The sequence below is a fragment of the Nycticebus coucang genome, chromosome 16 (genome assembly GCF_027406575.1).
Source record: "Nycticebus coucang isolate mNycCou1 chromosome 16, mNycCou1.pri, whole genome shotgun sequence".
In the NCBI taxonomy this organism is placed as follows: Eukaryota; Metazoa; Chordata; class Mammalia; order Primates; family Lorisidae; genus Nycticebus; species Nycticebus coucang.
This window is the reverse complement of record NC_069795.1, coordinates 2,348,330-2,362,777: the sequence shown is the minus strand read 5'-3', so window position 1 is coordinate 2,362,777 and position 14,448 is coordinate 2,348,330. Positions and strand designations below refer to the sequence as shown.

The 14,448-nt window shown below is 52.2% G+C and overlaps 1 protein-coding gene across 1 annotated transcript; it reads left to right on the top strand.

Moving 5' to 3' along the window:
* The first annotated feature begins 197 nt into the window (after positions 1–197).
* Positions 198–9,125, top strand: GATD3 (glutamine amidotransferase class 1 domain containing 3). The gene is made up of 7 exons (XM_053565688.1): positions 198–601; positions 889–941; positions 2,419–2,532; positions 3,569–3,688; positions 7,257–7,349; positions 7,738–7,894; positions 8,428–9,125. Exons 1-7 carry the CDS (start codon positions 437–439, stop codon positions 8,554–8,556), a joined length of 831 nt encoding a protein of 276 aa, XP_053421663.1. The 5' UTR covers positions 198–436; the 3' UTR covers positions 8,557–9,125.
* The last annotated feature ends 5,323 nt before the right edge of the window (positions 9,126–14,448 follow it).

The window sequence follows — 14,448 nt, the reverse complement described above, 5'->3', positions numbered from 1 at the left end:
GCTGTGTGATGCCGCGGCACTCTACCAAGGGCCATAAAGTGAGACTCTGTCTCTACAAAAAAAATAAAATAAAAATTAAAAAAAGGATGGTGTCAGTCAAGGGTGACAATACAGAGGATTTGAATCCAGAGTGCTGTTCAGCCCGGGCACAGGCAGCGTCGGGCCGCCGGAAGCCTCCAGGGCAGGGATGCTCCGGCCCCGGTGGGCGTGCGGGGGACTCCTCCGGCCTCGGGTCCGAGTGGGCAGCCGTGGAGGAACCCAGCGGTAGGCGGGCGCCGGGCCTGGCGCTCACCAGCTACTGCGCACGCGCAGCCCCGCCCCGCCCGCGGGCGGATCCGTGCCCTGCTGGTGACTGCGCAGGCGCGGGCCCTCTAGTGGACTGGCGGGCTCGGTGGTGGTGGTGGTGTGACCTTCCGACCCTGCCGTCCTTCCCGCCATGGCCGCCGCTGGCGTCCTGGTGGTGTCGAGGCTGGCTGCGGCCTCCGCGTTCGCGTCACTCCCCAGCCTCCTGCGGCCGCAGCTTGCCTGCAGCTGGACGCCCGTCCCGCGCGCCGCCGCTCTCCACGGCTCCGCGCCGCGACCCGCAGCCAGGGTCGCCGTGGTGAGTGGACTGCGGGGGCGCGGGCCGTCCCGCCGCCTGGGTCTGCCCTCTCCTTTCGTCCGCTTCCTTCTCCCTAGGCCTTCCCTCCTCCTTTAGTCGGTTCCCCAAAGTCGTCGTCGTCCTCCCGCCTCTCGGGGTTGACCCCAGTCTGGTCGGCTTCGTCGGCCCCTCCTCCCCGATCGGCTCCTCCAGGGCAGCTCCCGCCGCCCAGGTTGCCCCCTCCCACCCAGGTCATCGCCTGCCACTTGAATTCGGCTTCCCCGTGTCAGCTTCCGCTGCTCTCGCAGGTACTGTCTGGATGCGGAGTCTACGACGGAACCGAAATCCACGAGGCCTCTGCGTAAGTCCTCAGGACAGCTGGTTCTCCACTCTGGAGCCACGGGAAGGCCCCTCTGGGTGCATTTGCCTTTCTTTGAACCATTTAGAGAAAGCACGTATTTTTTGTACCCTGTTTCTGACTGAAAAGGCAAAAACGAGCGTCAAAAGACAGGGAGGTACTAAAATATATTTAAAATATTTTAAAGTATCATTTATTGTAGTCTCACTTGGAGGTAAACACTCACCATTTCATTTTGGTGATTTTCAGTACACATACATTTATCTGCCACATGTGAATGTTTCTCCTGCAGGGGAACTAATTTCCTTCCATTGAGTTCTCAGCTGCATCATTGGTACAGTTATTATGGCATCCTATTGTGGGCTGTGGCTAGATTATCATTCATGAAACTAGTCAGTTGTTTCTATTCTGATTGTATATTTTATTAGAAGTTATTATGAGCAGAACCTGCAGAGTATTAGGCCTACTGCTTGGCCATGGCTCTGTTTTCCCCACATGGTCAAGAGTGCTTTGGAGAGGGGAGAGGTAAGAGGTGGTTTAGGTGTGTTGGGCTGCAGAGAAAGGCCCAAGACACTGTGCAGGGTGACTAGGCCTGCCCAGGCCTGAATTGGTTCAGAGTTGGCAGTGACCGTAGAGTAAGGGTGCTGGGGGCAAAGGGCCAGGATTTGGGTTGCGACTTGAGCTGGGGGAGAAAGAGCCTGTGAGCCAGGGAAGAGCTTGAGACTCCTAGTGTACCTGCAAAGCGTGAGTCTGATGTGCCTGGGTGGTTTACTTTCAGTAGCAGAACCCAAGGACCAGGCCCAGATTCTAACTATGACTCTGGGCAAGTCACTGTACTTCAAGCCTCAAGTTACACCTCTGTAAGGAGCAGTGAGGGCACTGGTGTCTTGGGGCTCATGAGCAGTGCTCCTGGCATTTGGAGTCCCAGCTGGCACAGAGCGAGGCTTCAGACTGCTAGCTGTGGTCCTGGGTAGCTGTTGTCCATCACCCTTAGGGAGACAAGCTCTTGCCTGCCTGCTCACATCCTGGTGTATGCATGTCTCCTGCCACCTATGATGGGAATATTGGGAGAGGCTAGAAATTGAACTTAGCCCCCACCCAGCACATCATCTGATTCATTCTTGGAGGCCCAGGGCCAAGTCACAGGCTTTGGTAAAGGCTGAGTGCTTGGTGGTGCCTGGGAACACGAGCACATCCAGGCTGTGGCCTCAGCTGAGTTACCTGGTCCCACCTGTACCGGGACCAGGTGATCTCCCCAGCCTGCTTTGGGGGAGTTGTAACCCACTAAGTAATAGGGAATTGAATAGGGGGCATTTGGGTTAGCAAGGCACCCATCACTTTTTGAAAAGTGAATAGGATGTTACTGTAGGTTAGTAATTTACTCCTGGTCATAAGCTAAAATCCTGTTTTTAAATTTGCCTTAACACAAAGGTGGTTGGAGCACGTTTCAGAGAGTCGTTTCTGGTTTTCTCCCATGCAGGATCCTGGTGCACCTGAGCCGTGGCGGGGCTGAGGTCCAGATCTTTGCTCCTGATGTCCCTCAGATGCATGTGATTGACCACTCCAAGGGACAGCCTTCTGAAAGCGAAACCAGGTGTGGAGACAAGATTGGGACCTAGAGCTTCTGCCCACCTCTCACAGGGCAGTCTTTCATTGCTTGCTTGATTTTCTTGGGTGGCCTGAATTTGTGTGTTCAAATGGATGTCCTTCAAAGCAGTCATCCTCAGGCCTCTGTGGAAGTAAAGCTGCTGTGGCTCGGGATATTTCTCACCTTCCAGTACTTTCAGAAATAGTGAAAATACCAATCGTGGTCTTTCCCGCTGAGTGAAGCTTCAGCTTTACCTTTATTTTGACCAAAGGTGGCATTGTCAGCTTGGTCGTCCGCCTTACTCACCTGTGTGGCTCCCCGCCTTGTTAGCTAGTTGCCAGCAGCATTTCTGTTACTGAGGTGGGTGCCGTCCTGGCCATGTGTGCCCTTAGAGCCATTTCTCCCCTTGCCTTCCCCCTTTGACCACAAGGTGACCGCTTTTTGCAGGGTGCTTTCCAGTGCCTTCCAGCTGACCTCAGACCACAAGAGGCAGGGGCAGGAATAGGATTGGAGGAAGAAACCTCACTTCTGTCACCTAGGAACTATGGTTCTCCCAGTTGGGGCCCCTGTGATTTCTTTTCCTGCTGAGACTCTGGCCCCTGCCCCTAAAACCTGTGCCTGCTCCTGCTGTCCCCTAAGCCTAGGCTGCTAGCCGCTGCCTGTGGGGCTGTCCATCAAGTCATGTCACTCTCTCAGGCAGCAGCGTCTTCATCTCCCTCCTCCCCACCATGCTGAGGGGAGACACTGCTTTCTGTCTGCTTCAGATACCCGACTGGTACAGAAGGTTGGAGTCATCTGCCGTTGGTTCTGAGTGCTTCTCTAAAGGGCCCCAGAGTAGGTTTAGCATTGCTGGAACTATATGGCCTTTTCCAGGTAGTGACCTGGGAGTGTCACAACCCTACCTGTGCAAGCACCCACCCCCCCCCACTTTTGGCCAAGAGCTGTGTGAAGACGTGTCCTCTGCAGCTGATGTCCCCTGCCTTGTCTTCTGCCTATACACTGAATACACTGAACCTTCTTGTTGGGCTATGCTCTCTCTCAGGAATGTTTTGACTGAGTCAGCGAGGATCGCCCGTGGCAAGATTGCAGACCTGGCCACACTCACTGCAAGCAACCACGATGCTGCCATCTTTCCCGGAGGCTTTGGAGCTGCCAAAAACCTGTGTGTATTCCAGTTTCGGAGTCTGTGCTGCTCTCCATGTGGAGCAGTGGCAGGGAGGGGTGTGTGTGGCAGGAGCAGTCCCTGGGTTTTTAGGGTCTGGACAGTGCCTGTGCCTGCTTCTGACCTGTACTGCTGGGGAAGGGACTTAGATAGCATTTCAACGAGGCACATGTCCTTTGCTTTCCCAGACACTCCTGGTACCTGGCACTGTCAGAGGGGTCCCTCACCCAGCACCATGTTGTGGGGCTCATTACAGGGACATTGGTCTCTGGGTATTGATTCTTTGTGGATTCCACTTCTCTCAGAGAATCTTGAAGTGTAAAAGATTGCTTTCCCTGTTTGATAGTTGGGTGCTGGCCCTCACAGGAGGAAGGGAGCCCTTTCTTGCTTTACTGTTTGGGTTGTTGCCGTAATAACTGGAAACGTGAGCTGTGGGGGCCGGGCAGGCACCCACACATTGAGGCATTTGGGTTTCGTATCCTCTTTTCATTCTGTGTATTTCCTTTCTCTCTTGTGCATATTTGGACATTCTCTTGGTACTGTCCTCAGTGTGTCCCTGCCTGCGAGGGGGCACATGACCAATTCCCCAGTGACAATGGCCTGCCACAGAGCACTGCAGAGTTGGCAGGAGCAATTCCTGCAGGTGGCTTGTGTGCTATGGTGCAGAAATAGCCCGTCGACCCTCCTGCTCCAGGGATAAGTCAGAGCTTCTGTGGTGGAATGTAATCTTCCTATCCATGGGAACGGGAGCTGGCTGAGTTTGCCTTCCCTTGGCCAGGCCGCCTCCTGGGGCGCCGCAGCCTCTCCTCTCCCCACCTTCAGCCAGTGGCGCCTACCTGCTTCCTCATGAGTCTGGCTCTAGGAGCTCTAGGGTCTGGCACCCCCACACCGCTCCACCACCAGGCCCTGAGCCTATGGTCAGTACCCCCTGCTTCCTTCCCTCTGTGGCTCTGTGCTGTCGATTTTCTCCAAAGGTGACCATAGATGGCTCATCTCATACTCAGTCTGGGGCCCTAGCCTTCCCTCAGCCTCTTGTTTTCTCTGTGTCCTCTTGTCCCCAACAGCCCCTCTTCATGTGGCATCAGTCTTCACCACAGTGCAGGACACCTAGACCATATCCTGACCAGCCTTCTGGCCCGTATTTCCTGCTGCCTGCAAGAGTCCATCAGAATCTTTTATTAACATACTGAAGCTGGTGTCCCCCTGGGCTGGTCTCACCTTCCATCCAGGTCAGCTCCTCCAGCCCGACTTGGGGAGGAGCAGGGCAGGGGCAGGTGCCCAGCTGCTTCTGCTCACCTGCTTTGAATCCTTGTGCTGACTTCATCTCTTGTCCCGTAGCCAGCTGACGAGTTGACCTTTATTCCACCACAGCAGCCTCCTGGCTGCTGCTTGTGCTGCCCTGAGCATCCTGCACTGGGTAGGGGACAGAGGCATTCCTTCTCCCTGTGCCCTTCCTTTCTCTCAAAACTCTTAGGGCTGGCCAGGCGGCTCATGCCTATAATCCCAGCACTTGGGAGGCTGAGGCGGGTGGATTTCCTGAGCTCACGGGTTTAAGACGAGCCTGAGCCAAAGTGAGACCTTATCTCAAAAAATAGCTGGGCATTGTAGAGGGCGCCTGTCGTCCCAGCTGCTTGGGAAGCTGAGGCAAGAGAATCGCTTGAGCCCAAGAGTTTGAGGTTACTGTGAGCCAGGACATTATAGCACTCTACAGAGGGCAACATAGTGAGACTTGGTCTCAAAAAAAAAAACACAAAAAATCTCAGGACTGTCCCTTGCCCATGGAAGCCAACTCCGGCCTCCCAATTCTGGCCCTATTTTCCCAGCCCTGTGGTAGAGCCCACATCTTGCACCCACTGCCCACAAGCCAGTGGACCTTGGTGCTGCCTGAGCCCCAGACCTAGCATGGCCCCGTCCTTTGGTCCAGTGCTTTCCTGTGTCTCATGAAGATCCTGCCATCTTCTCCAGCCTCCCGGCAGGACGTGAAAAAACAGCAGTCTGTACGACCTACAGTTTCTTTGTTGAAATGCTGTCTGGAGTGAGACTTGAGCTGATGGAGACCACCTGGCATGTGTCCCTTAGCTCTGACCCTAATCACCTGGCCAGAGGGGGACTGGGCCAACCAGGCATTTGTGGTTGATGAAACCGTCTTTGGCCTGGTGCACCGTCTGCATCTGCTGTGGGAGACATGCAGACGCAGGGGTGTTGAGTCCAGGCTCTGCACAGGCCCAGGGTGCCTGTAGTGTGCCCTGACTTCATGTCCCCTTTCATGAAGCAGCCCCATCCTGGGCTCCACTCACATTCTTGCCAACCTTTCCAGAAGGAAGATAGATGGCTATAAGCCCAGCTCCTGGGAGGGAGCGGCTGCTGTTCCCACAGATTAGTTTGGCCACAGCTGTGGTGAGATCTGATGCCTTCCCACTCTGACCCCAACTCCTTGGCCACTGCCAGCTTTTTATTTCCAAAAGATTCTGCATATATGGGTATGTGAAAAACGTAACCAGCATCCCACACACCATTCTGTGCTCTGTGTTTACTGACCAGTGTACTTAGAGTGGCTTGTGAGCTGTGTAATAGTGATGTGGAGTCTCCAGGGTAAACCAACTATGACCTGTTAACTAATTCCCCCAATGGCCGCTCACATCCTTTTCAGTCTTGTTTTTATTAGCATTTTGGAAGTATAAATGATGGCCGTGTGTTTAAAGTGCACAATTTAGGCCGGGTGCAGTGGCTCAGGCCTATAATCCCAGCACTCTGGGAGGTCGAGAAGGGTGGATTGTCTGAGCTCAGGAATTCGAGACCAGCCTGAGCCAGAGTGTGACACCATCTCTAAAAATAGCCAGGTGTTGTAGTGGGTACCTGTAGTCCCGGCTACTTGATGCAAGAGAATTGCTTAAATCCAAGAGTTTGAGATTGCTGTGAGCTGTGACACCATGGCACTCTACCAAGGGCCACAAAACTCTGTCTCAAAAAAACCAATAAAAATTAAATTAAAAAAAATAAAGTTCACAATCTGATCAGTTTTGGCACTTGGGCACCCTCCAAAGCAGTTTGCGTGTCAGGACAGTGACCGCTTGTTCACCCCAAAGATGCCCAGCAAACAAACACGTAGTAAAAATGCCGGGATAGAGGGATGGGGCAGAGCCGAGCAGGAGGAGCAGCAGAGCCTGTGCACTGTTAGACTTTGTGGTGCCGCGGGGAGGACTGGTGTCTCTGTCAGTGAGGTCACCCTGTCACGGTGTTGCTGGGTTGGTCGTGTTTCTTTTCCTGCTTCCTGGGCTTTCTTGGTCCCCTGACTTAGCGGACTCCAGAGGGTCCACTTTGGGGGTGGGTCTCAGCAACCTCTATCGGCCACCCATCTCAATGCTCCCCCCACTTTCCATGGTATTCCTGCTTAAAAACAAGGAAGTGAGACACATAATTACCCAGATAATCTCTCACACAGTTTGCTGCTCATTTCAACTGTTCAGCACCTGGTGGACCCAGACCTCAGAGTCCAGGAGCTGGGGATGGGGAGCTCCCCAGAGGAATAGGCCCCAACTGGCGCTGAGGCAGGCCTTTATCCCTGCAGGAGCACGTTTGCCGTGGATGGGAAGGATTGCCATGTTAACAAAGATGTGGAGCGCGTCCTGAGGGAGTTCCACCAGGCCGGGAAGCCCATCGGGTATGTGTGACCAGTGGTGTCTGCAGTCAGCCAGGAGCCATGACTGGGAGCTCTGAGGTCTTGGAGACAGGCCGATTCTTTTCGTTTGTACCAAGAGGGACTGTCATGATGTCATGGCTGCCTTCCAGATCCAGAAATCCTTTCACGTGGATGCCTCCACTCCCCTGGTGCGGACTTCTAGAAGTGCCCCAGTCAGTCCTTAACGCCCAGCCTTCCCACAGCGTCCCCTCCTGGTCAGAGCCCCTCAGCCACAGCCCTGCCTGGGTCATCTCCACACATGCACCATCTGAGACCCTGTCACTCTGGGCCACCCCTCCTGGGAGCTGTTCCTGGCCACGCCCAACGTCCCCACACTCTGCCCCTTGACCCGTGCTTCTGCATCTTTTAGCTTGTGCTGCATTGCGCCTGTGCTCGCGGCCAAAGTGCTCAGAGGGGTCGAGGTCACCGTGGGCCATGAGCAGGAAGAGGGTGGCAAGTGGCCCTACGCTGGGACAGCAGACGCTATCAAGGCCTTGGGTGCCAAGCACTGTGTCAAGGGAGTGACCATATCCTTTCTGACAGCCAGGACCAGGCCTGTGATGGGCACATTTGTCCCTAAGACGGTGTTGGGGATACCGTCCTTTGTGGCTGCCTTGGCAGGTGGTTTCTTCATCAGGAGCTGTGCTTGCTGGTCTTGCTGTGGGGGTACAACTAGGAGTGAGGGAACAGCAAGGGTTCAGGGGAGGGAGCCTGCATGGGGTGGAAGGTGAGGCACTGGCTGGTTTTTGTGGAAGCCTCTGTCCCAGGATTGGGCGTGCGTGGTTGGCCTGCAGGGTGCTGGCACAGAGCACATCTGGAGGCAGCTCCTGTCCTGAGATGGGAGATGTGTGAACTGGACGCTGAGTCTGTCTCGTTTAACTGAGCAGCACAATGTGGAGAGTGGGGTCCTGCCAGCACGGATGGCACCAGAAGGGATTTTCCCTGTCCAGGATATGTTCAGAGGGAAGTTGGCTTGGTGGGTTGTGGTGGGGTGGTGGTTTAAACCTGAGATTCTCTCTGGTCCTTGGTAGGTGATGTTTTTTCCTTAACTTCTGTGCACGAAGCTCACGTTGACCAGAAAAACAAAGTGGTCACAACCCCAGCCTTCATGTGCGAGACGGCACTCCACCATATCCACGATGGCATCGGAGCCATGGTGAAGACGGTGCTGGAGCTCACTGGAAAGTGATGCACACAGGAGGCGCCCAGCGCGGGGCTGTGAGTTCAGTCTCACCCATCTGGCCCGCAGCGGGAGGCCAGTTGCCATCCGTCTGGGAATAGGACAGGAGTTTGGTGTCTCCCTGTGGAGGGAGGTGTGGATGTGTGGGGTCATCTGAGACATCTGTCCCAGGAGGTGAAGGAGAGACAGCTGACAAGTTAGTCTCTGCCTCTTAGAAGCAGTTGTGACTCACCACACTCTTGAGTCTTTGAAAATTTACACCCAAGCCACTTTTGGGGGAAGAGAATTGAATAGGGTAGAGAAATACTATTCTGTGATCTTAGGTTCAACAGTTCAAGTTATTTAGTTTTTGAAGAAAAATTTAAGTTTGTAAGTCTGCTAATCAGGAAAGCAGAAATACCACATTTACAGGCAAAGATTAATTGAAGTAAATTTGTGCTAATTACAAAATGGATTTTTATAGCTGGCCCTCTAGCCACAGAGAATATATTTCTTTCAAAAATGGAAACTTCTGACAGCTGCTACGTGTTAGCCTTTCTCAAAATGGCAAATAGGGATTATAAATGAGATTACGTAAATGAGTCTCAGTTCTCTTAATTTTCAGGAAGAAGGGGGTATTAGAGATGAGCTGAGCTATGGTGGTTGAGTGCACTGTCCAGGCCATGGGGCTCCAGGGCAGCACAGGTGCAGGGAGGAGCAGGCCTGTGGTGCTGTGCTGGTGCTTGTCTTTGTGTTAGGGTGGTTTGGGGAGAAGACATTTTGGATGAAAGCGTCTGTGCACACGACACCCATTGAAGAATGTTCTTTCCCCTCTGGTCTGCCTGGGCCTGAGCTGTTTATGGAGAAAGTGGCTGTGGGCCCTGCAACCCACTAGGGGTTTGGTCCAGTTTGCACCTCCTGGTCAGGTGCTGGCCTGGGACAGGGTGCGGGCCCTGGTAAGAGCAGGACTAGCTCCATTATAGGGGCACCTGCCATGGAAGGTCAGCTGATCAGCGTACCTCCCTGTCCCGTTCCTGGCCTCATGGCTGGCCAGGAGTGGGCAGGGCCTCTGGCTGACATGATGCATGTTGTGTGGGTCCTCAGCCAGCTCATCTGGCATCCGGTCTCAGCCAGTCCTTACACCTGTTTCTTCTTCCACAGAACCTGAAAAACTCAATTCTCTGGTGGTCTGTCCCTCCTTTCCCTCCCAGAGCAGGGCCTCAGGAAGGCCTCACAGGACAAGAGCCTGCCCCACACACCAGCAGCCATGCCATCCTTCCACCCCACCCCTTGTCTCAGACGTGGTCTGGGAGGTACCTGCCCAGAGGACAAAGGGCGCAGCTCCAGGCCCTTGCCACCAGGGGGCACTGCAGAGCCGTCAAGGCCAGGGTGCTTGGCCCCTGAGCCCGTCCTGCCTTCACTGACCTCCTTGTCCTCCCTTCAAGGGCACCGCTTCACCTCTCATACAGTCACGAGGGCTCTGGCTATGCTGTGGTTCCCTCACTGGACCTTCCTGCTGCCCTCCTCCCTGCCCCTGGTCCAGAGGTCCCTCCTGGCCCCTCAGCCACCTGACCTACATGCTGCTCTGAGCCCTCACTTCCGGGCCTCTGCTGAGGGAGCCCCCCAACTGTATAGTCACTGTCCACTGGACGCTATGCTTGGGATGGGGCATGCCCAAACAGCCTCCCATGTGTGTTCCAACCTCCATCTGGGGGACCCCTGTGCACCCAGCTTCCACCAGACACCAGTCCCTGCCGCTCTTAACCTAGCTGTCAGCTTTTCCTGCTATCAGGGCCAGGTGGGCCTTGCCCTTGTCTGTCATCCAGCCCATTCCCCCAGTTTGTATTATTGGTCACTTTCATCCCTCAACTTTTGGCTTCAGTGGACTTCTCAGCACTCCCTGGCCAAGGAGTGACCCTTTGTCCACCCAGCTGTCATCTGTCCGTGAGCTCATGGTCTGTAGCTGCACATGTGTGTGCCCATGTTACAGGCATGTCCTCTGTTCTCCCAATGGGCCAGGGGCTCCAGAAGAGAAGGCATGAGCCCCGCTTGTGCCTCAGTCTCCCCAGGGCAGACACAGGCCCCAACTGTGGGCTTGGGGTAAACTAGCCAGTGAGTGCTTTAAGGCTTGATGTGGGCCCCCGCCTGGCCGCCCCCATGGCCTACACCCATACTCTTCCCCTTCATATTGTCTTAAATAAACCTTATTTTTTAGGGCACTTTTAGGTTTACAGAAGTGAGCAGAAAGTACAGGGAGTTCCCATGGCCCACACACCTGCAGCCTCCCCAATACCACACCCCCACAAGGTTCCTTTGTTTTGACTGATGACCCTGCAACTGACTGTCACCCAGAGTCTACAGTTGACATGAGGGGCTCACCCTTCACATTGGACACTGGGTCTGGACAGGCGTGTAACGTGTCTGCTGTCCTGGTGTCACACACAATAGTCTCACTGCCCTGAAAGTCCTCCGTGCTCTGCCTGTTCATCCTTCCTCAGCCCAGAACCCCAGCAGCCACTGATCCTTTTAACGTCTCCTAATTTTTCCAGAATGTCCTTAGTTGGGACCTTCCAGTCCAGTGTGCAGCCTTCCCAGACTGGCATTCTCTTAGCACTGTGTGCGTGAGGGCCCCTGTGTCTTCCATGGCTCCGTAGCATATCTCTTTAGCGTTGAAACGTATTTTGTCTAGATATTCTACAGTTTACTCAGTTGAAGGACATTGTGGTTGCTTCCAAGTTTTGGCAATTATGAATACAGCTGCTGTAAACATCTGTGTGTAGAGTTTGTGTGGATGCAGGTTTTCAACTCCTTTGGGTAAATAACAGGGAGCAAGACAGCAGGATCCGACACAGCCATGGTTAGCTCCATAACAAGCCGCCATCTGTCTTCCAAAGCTGCTGTACCATCCTGCACCCACTCACAGAGGGCCGGCCACCTGGTCAGTGTGTGGTGCTGTTCAAGTTCCAGTTCCCTGGTGTAGGATTGAGCTTCTTTCCATGTGCTTATTTGCTTTCTGTTTCTCTTTGGTGAGATTCTATTCAATTTTTTGTCTGTTATAAAATCTGTTCATTTTCTTTTTGTTGAGTTTTAGAAGTAGTTTGGCTCAGCGCCCATAGCTCAGTGAGTAGGGCGCCAGCCACATACACTGGGGCTGGCAGGTTCGAACCCAGCCCAGGCCTGCTAAACAATGACAACTACAAAAAAAAAAAAAAAAAGCCAGGTTTTGTGGCAGGCTCCTATAGGCTCAGCTACTTGGGAGGCTGAGGCAAGACAATCGCTTAAACCCAGGAGTTAGAGGTTGCTGTGAGCTGTGACAGGACAGCACTCTACTGAGGGTGACATAATCTCTGTCTCAAAAAAAAAAAAGTTCTTTGCAGTCTTTTGACATTCTCTCTTTTCAGTTCTTTTCTCCCAGTCTGTGGCTGGTCTTCTCATTCTTTAAACAGAGTCTTAATGGAGCAGTTTTTAATTTCAGCGAAGTCCAGCTTCTTGGTGATTGTTCCACAGATCAGCCTTTGGTGTTATATTTTAAAAAGTCAACACCGAATCCCGGGTCATCAGATATTCTCCTGTGTTACCTTCTAAGAATTATATAGTTTTGCATTTTGTATTGAGATGTATGATCAGTTTTGATTTTTGTTTTTGTTTTTTTGAGACAGTCTCACTTCGTTGCCCTCTACTGTAGAGTTCTGTGGCAAGTGCTATGGCGTCACAGCTCACAGCAACCTCTAACTCTTGGGCTTAAACCATCTTGCCTCAGCCTCTCGAGTAGCTGGGACTACGTGCCCACCACAGTGTCTGGCTTTTTTTTGTTTGTTTGATTAGCAGGCCCTGGCCGGGTTCTAACCCCCTGCCCCCCCCCCCATGCATGGGGCCAGCGCTCTAACCATTGAGCTACAGGCACCCAGCCAGTCTGGCTATTTTTAGAGATAGGATCTTGCTCTTGCTCAGGCTGGTCTCAAATTTCTGAGCTCAGGCAGTCCACCTGCCTCAGCCTCCCAGAGTGCTGGGATTAGAGGTGTGAGCCACTATACCCTGCCAGAGATGATCAATTTTGAGGTAACTTTTTTTGAGACAGGGTCTCAGTTTGTCACCCGGGCTGGTGTGCAGTGGCCCAATCATAGCTCACTGAAGCCTTGAACTCCTGGGCTCAAGTGATCCTCCTGTCTCAGCCTGCCAAGTAGCTGGGATTTTAGGTGTGCCACCATGCTTGGCTATTTGTATTTTTTTTAGAAATAGGATCTCACTGTGTTGCCCAGGGTGGTCTTGAACTCCTGGCCTCAAACAATCCTCCTCCCTCTACTTCCAGAGCACTGAGATCATAGGTGTGCACCACTGTGCCCAGTGTTCTGACGTGATTTTCTGAAGGGTGTAAGGCAGGGGTGTCCAACTCACAGCCCCTGGGCTTCGTGTGGCTGAGGGTGGTGCTGAGTGCAGCCTGACACAAAATCGTAAGCCTGGCCAAAGTGTTAGTCCTTCTGTGGTTTTTTGTAGTGGATCTTGATCACGCGCTTCTCAAGCATGAACTTTGTAGACAACAATATTGCATCACGATGGCACATAAAATAAACACATGCCCGCTCTCGCTGTTGGCATGCATGTGTGGCTTCCAGAGTGCCCGCTTCCCAGCACGTCACGTGTTGCTTATGTGCTTGTGGTGACTTGGCAAGGCAGTGAGTGTCACTAATATTTAACCATTGCAACACCAGGCGTTTAATGTCGTTCAGCAGCCATGTGAGCGTTCTTATATGATTACTGAGGGACTCGTGCCGTCGGGGGTGCCTCCCCCTCACTCACCATGGTGCGCGGTGGGCCTGGGCCTCACCCTCACACCTGTGATCCCAGTGCTTCAGAAGTAGAGGTGGGAGGATTGTTCGAGATGTAGAAGGGCCCTAACGGTGTTTTCTGTCTTCCTGCCAATTAATTTTTCATAATAAAAGTAAATACAATACATTATCTGTCATATTTTTAGTCATAGCATGGCTTCTACAACATCTCAAAAGAAAATAGAACCCCCCATAAAGAAAAATTACAGATGAAGGAAGAATGTTCAGTAAAAAGTGGACAAATGACTACTATTTTGTTGAGGCAGATATTAAGGTATGCTGCTTAATTTGTAGGGAATTGGTACAAATTTTCAAAGACTATAATTTGAAAAGGCATTATTTGCAAAAACATGCTGCCAAATTAATATGTATAAAGGAAGGATTGTGTCAGAAGGACAAAATAACGGAACTGGAAAAGCTCTTACCACCAAATTATTTTTTAAAAGTTAGAACTCAAATCATTTTGATTGTAAAAGCTAGCTATGTGGTATTTTTTTTTTTTTCCTTGTGGTAGCTTTTTTTTTTTTGCAGCTTTTGGCCGGGGCTGGGTTTGAACCCCCCACCTCCGGCATATGGGTCTGGCATCCTACCCCTTTGAGCCACAGCATATTTTAATAGCAAAAAAATCAGAACTTACTGATGGTGAGTTTATTAAGCAATGCATGGAGAGCCTGGCAGTTAGACCCCAAACAAAGGGATATTTCTAAAAGCAGTCTCTCTCCAGACGATAGCCAGGTGAATTGAAGAAACTGGGAACTCTATCGAAGACGTTTGCAGAGTTAGCTGCTGATTTTAAATTTTACACTTTGGGATGGATGCTACACATAACGGCTCAAACTGCTGTTTTATTAGAGGTGTTGATGACAAAATAAACATAGAAAGTCACTGGAGAAATGGCTTCTCTAGTGTCATTAAAAGACACCACTAAACAAAGATTTTTGCAAAGCAGTAAAAAATATGTTAAAGTGATTTTCTTTGCCCACATATCTGGTATAGTTACTGATGGTGCTTGGTAGGCAAAGGAGAGGGGGACTTGTAAAATTAATAAAAGATGATGTAGTTGTCACCCAAAACTCATGTTTTATGAACTATCATT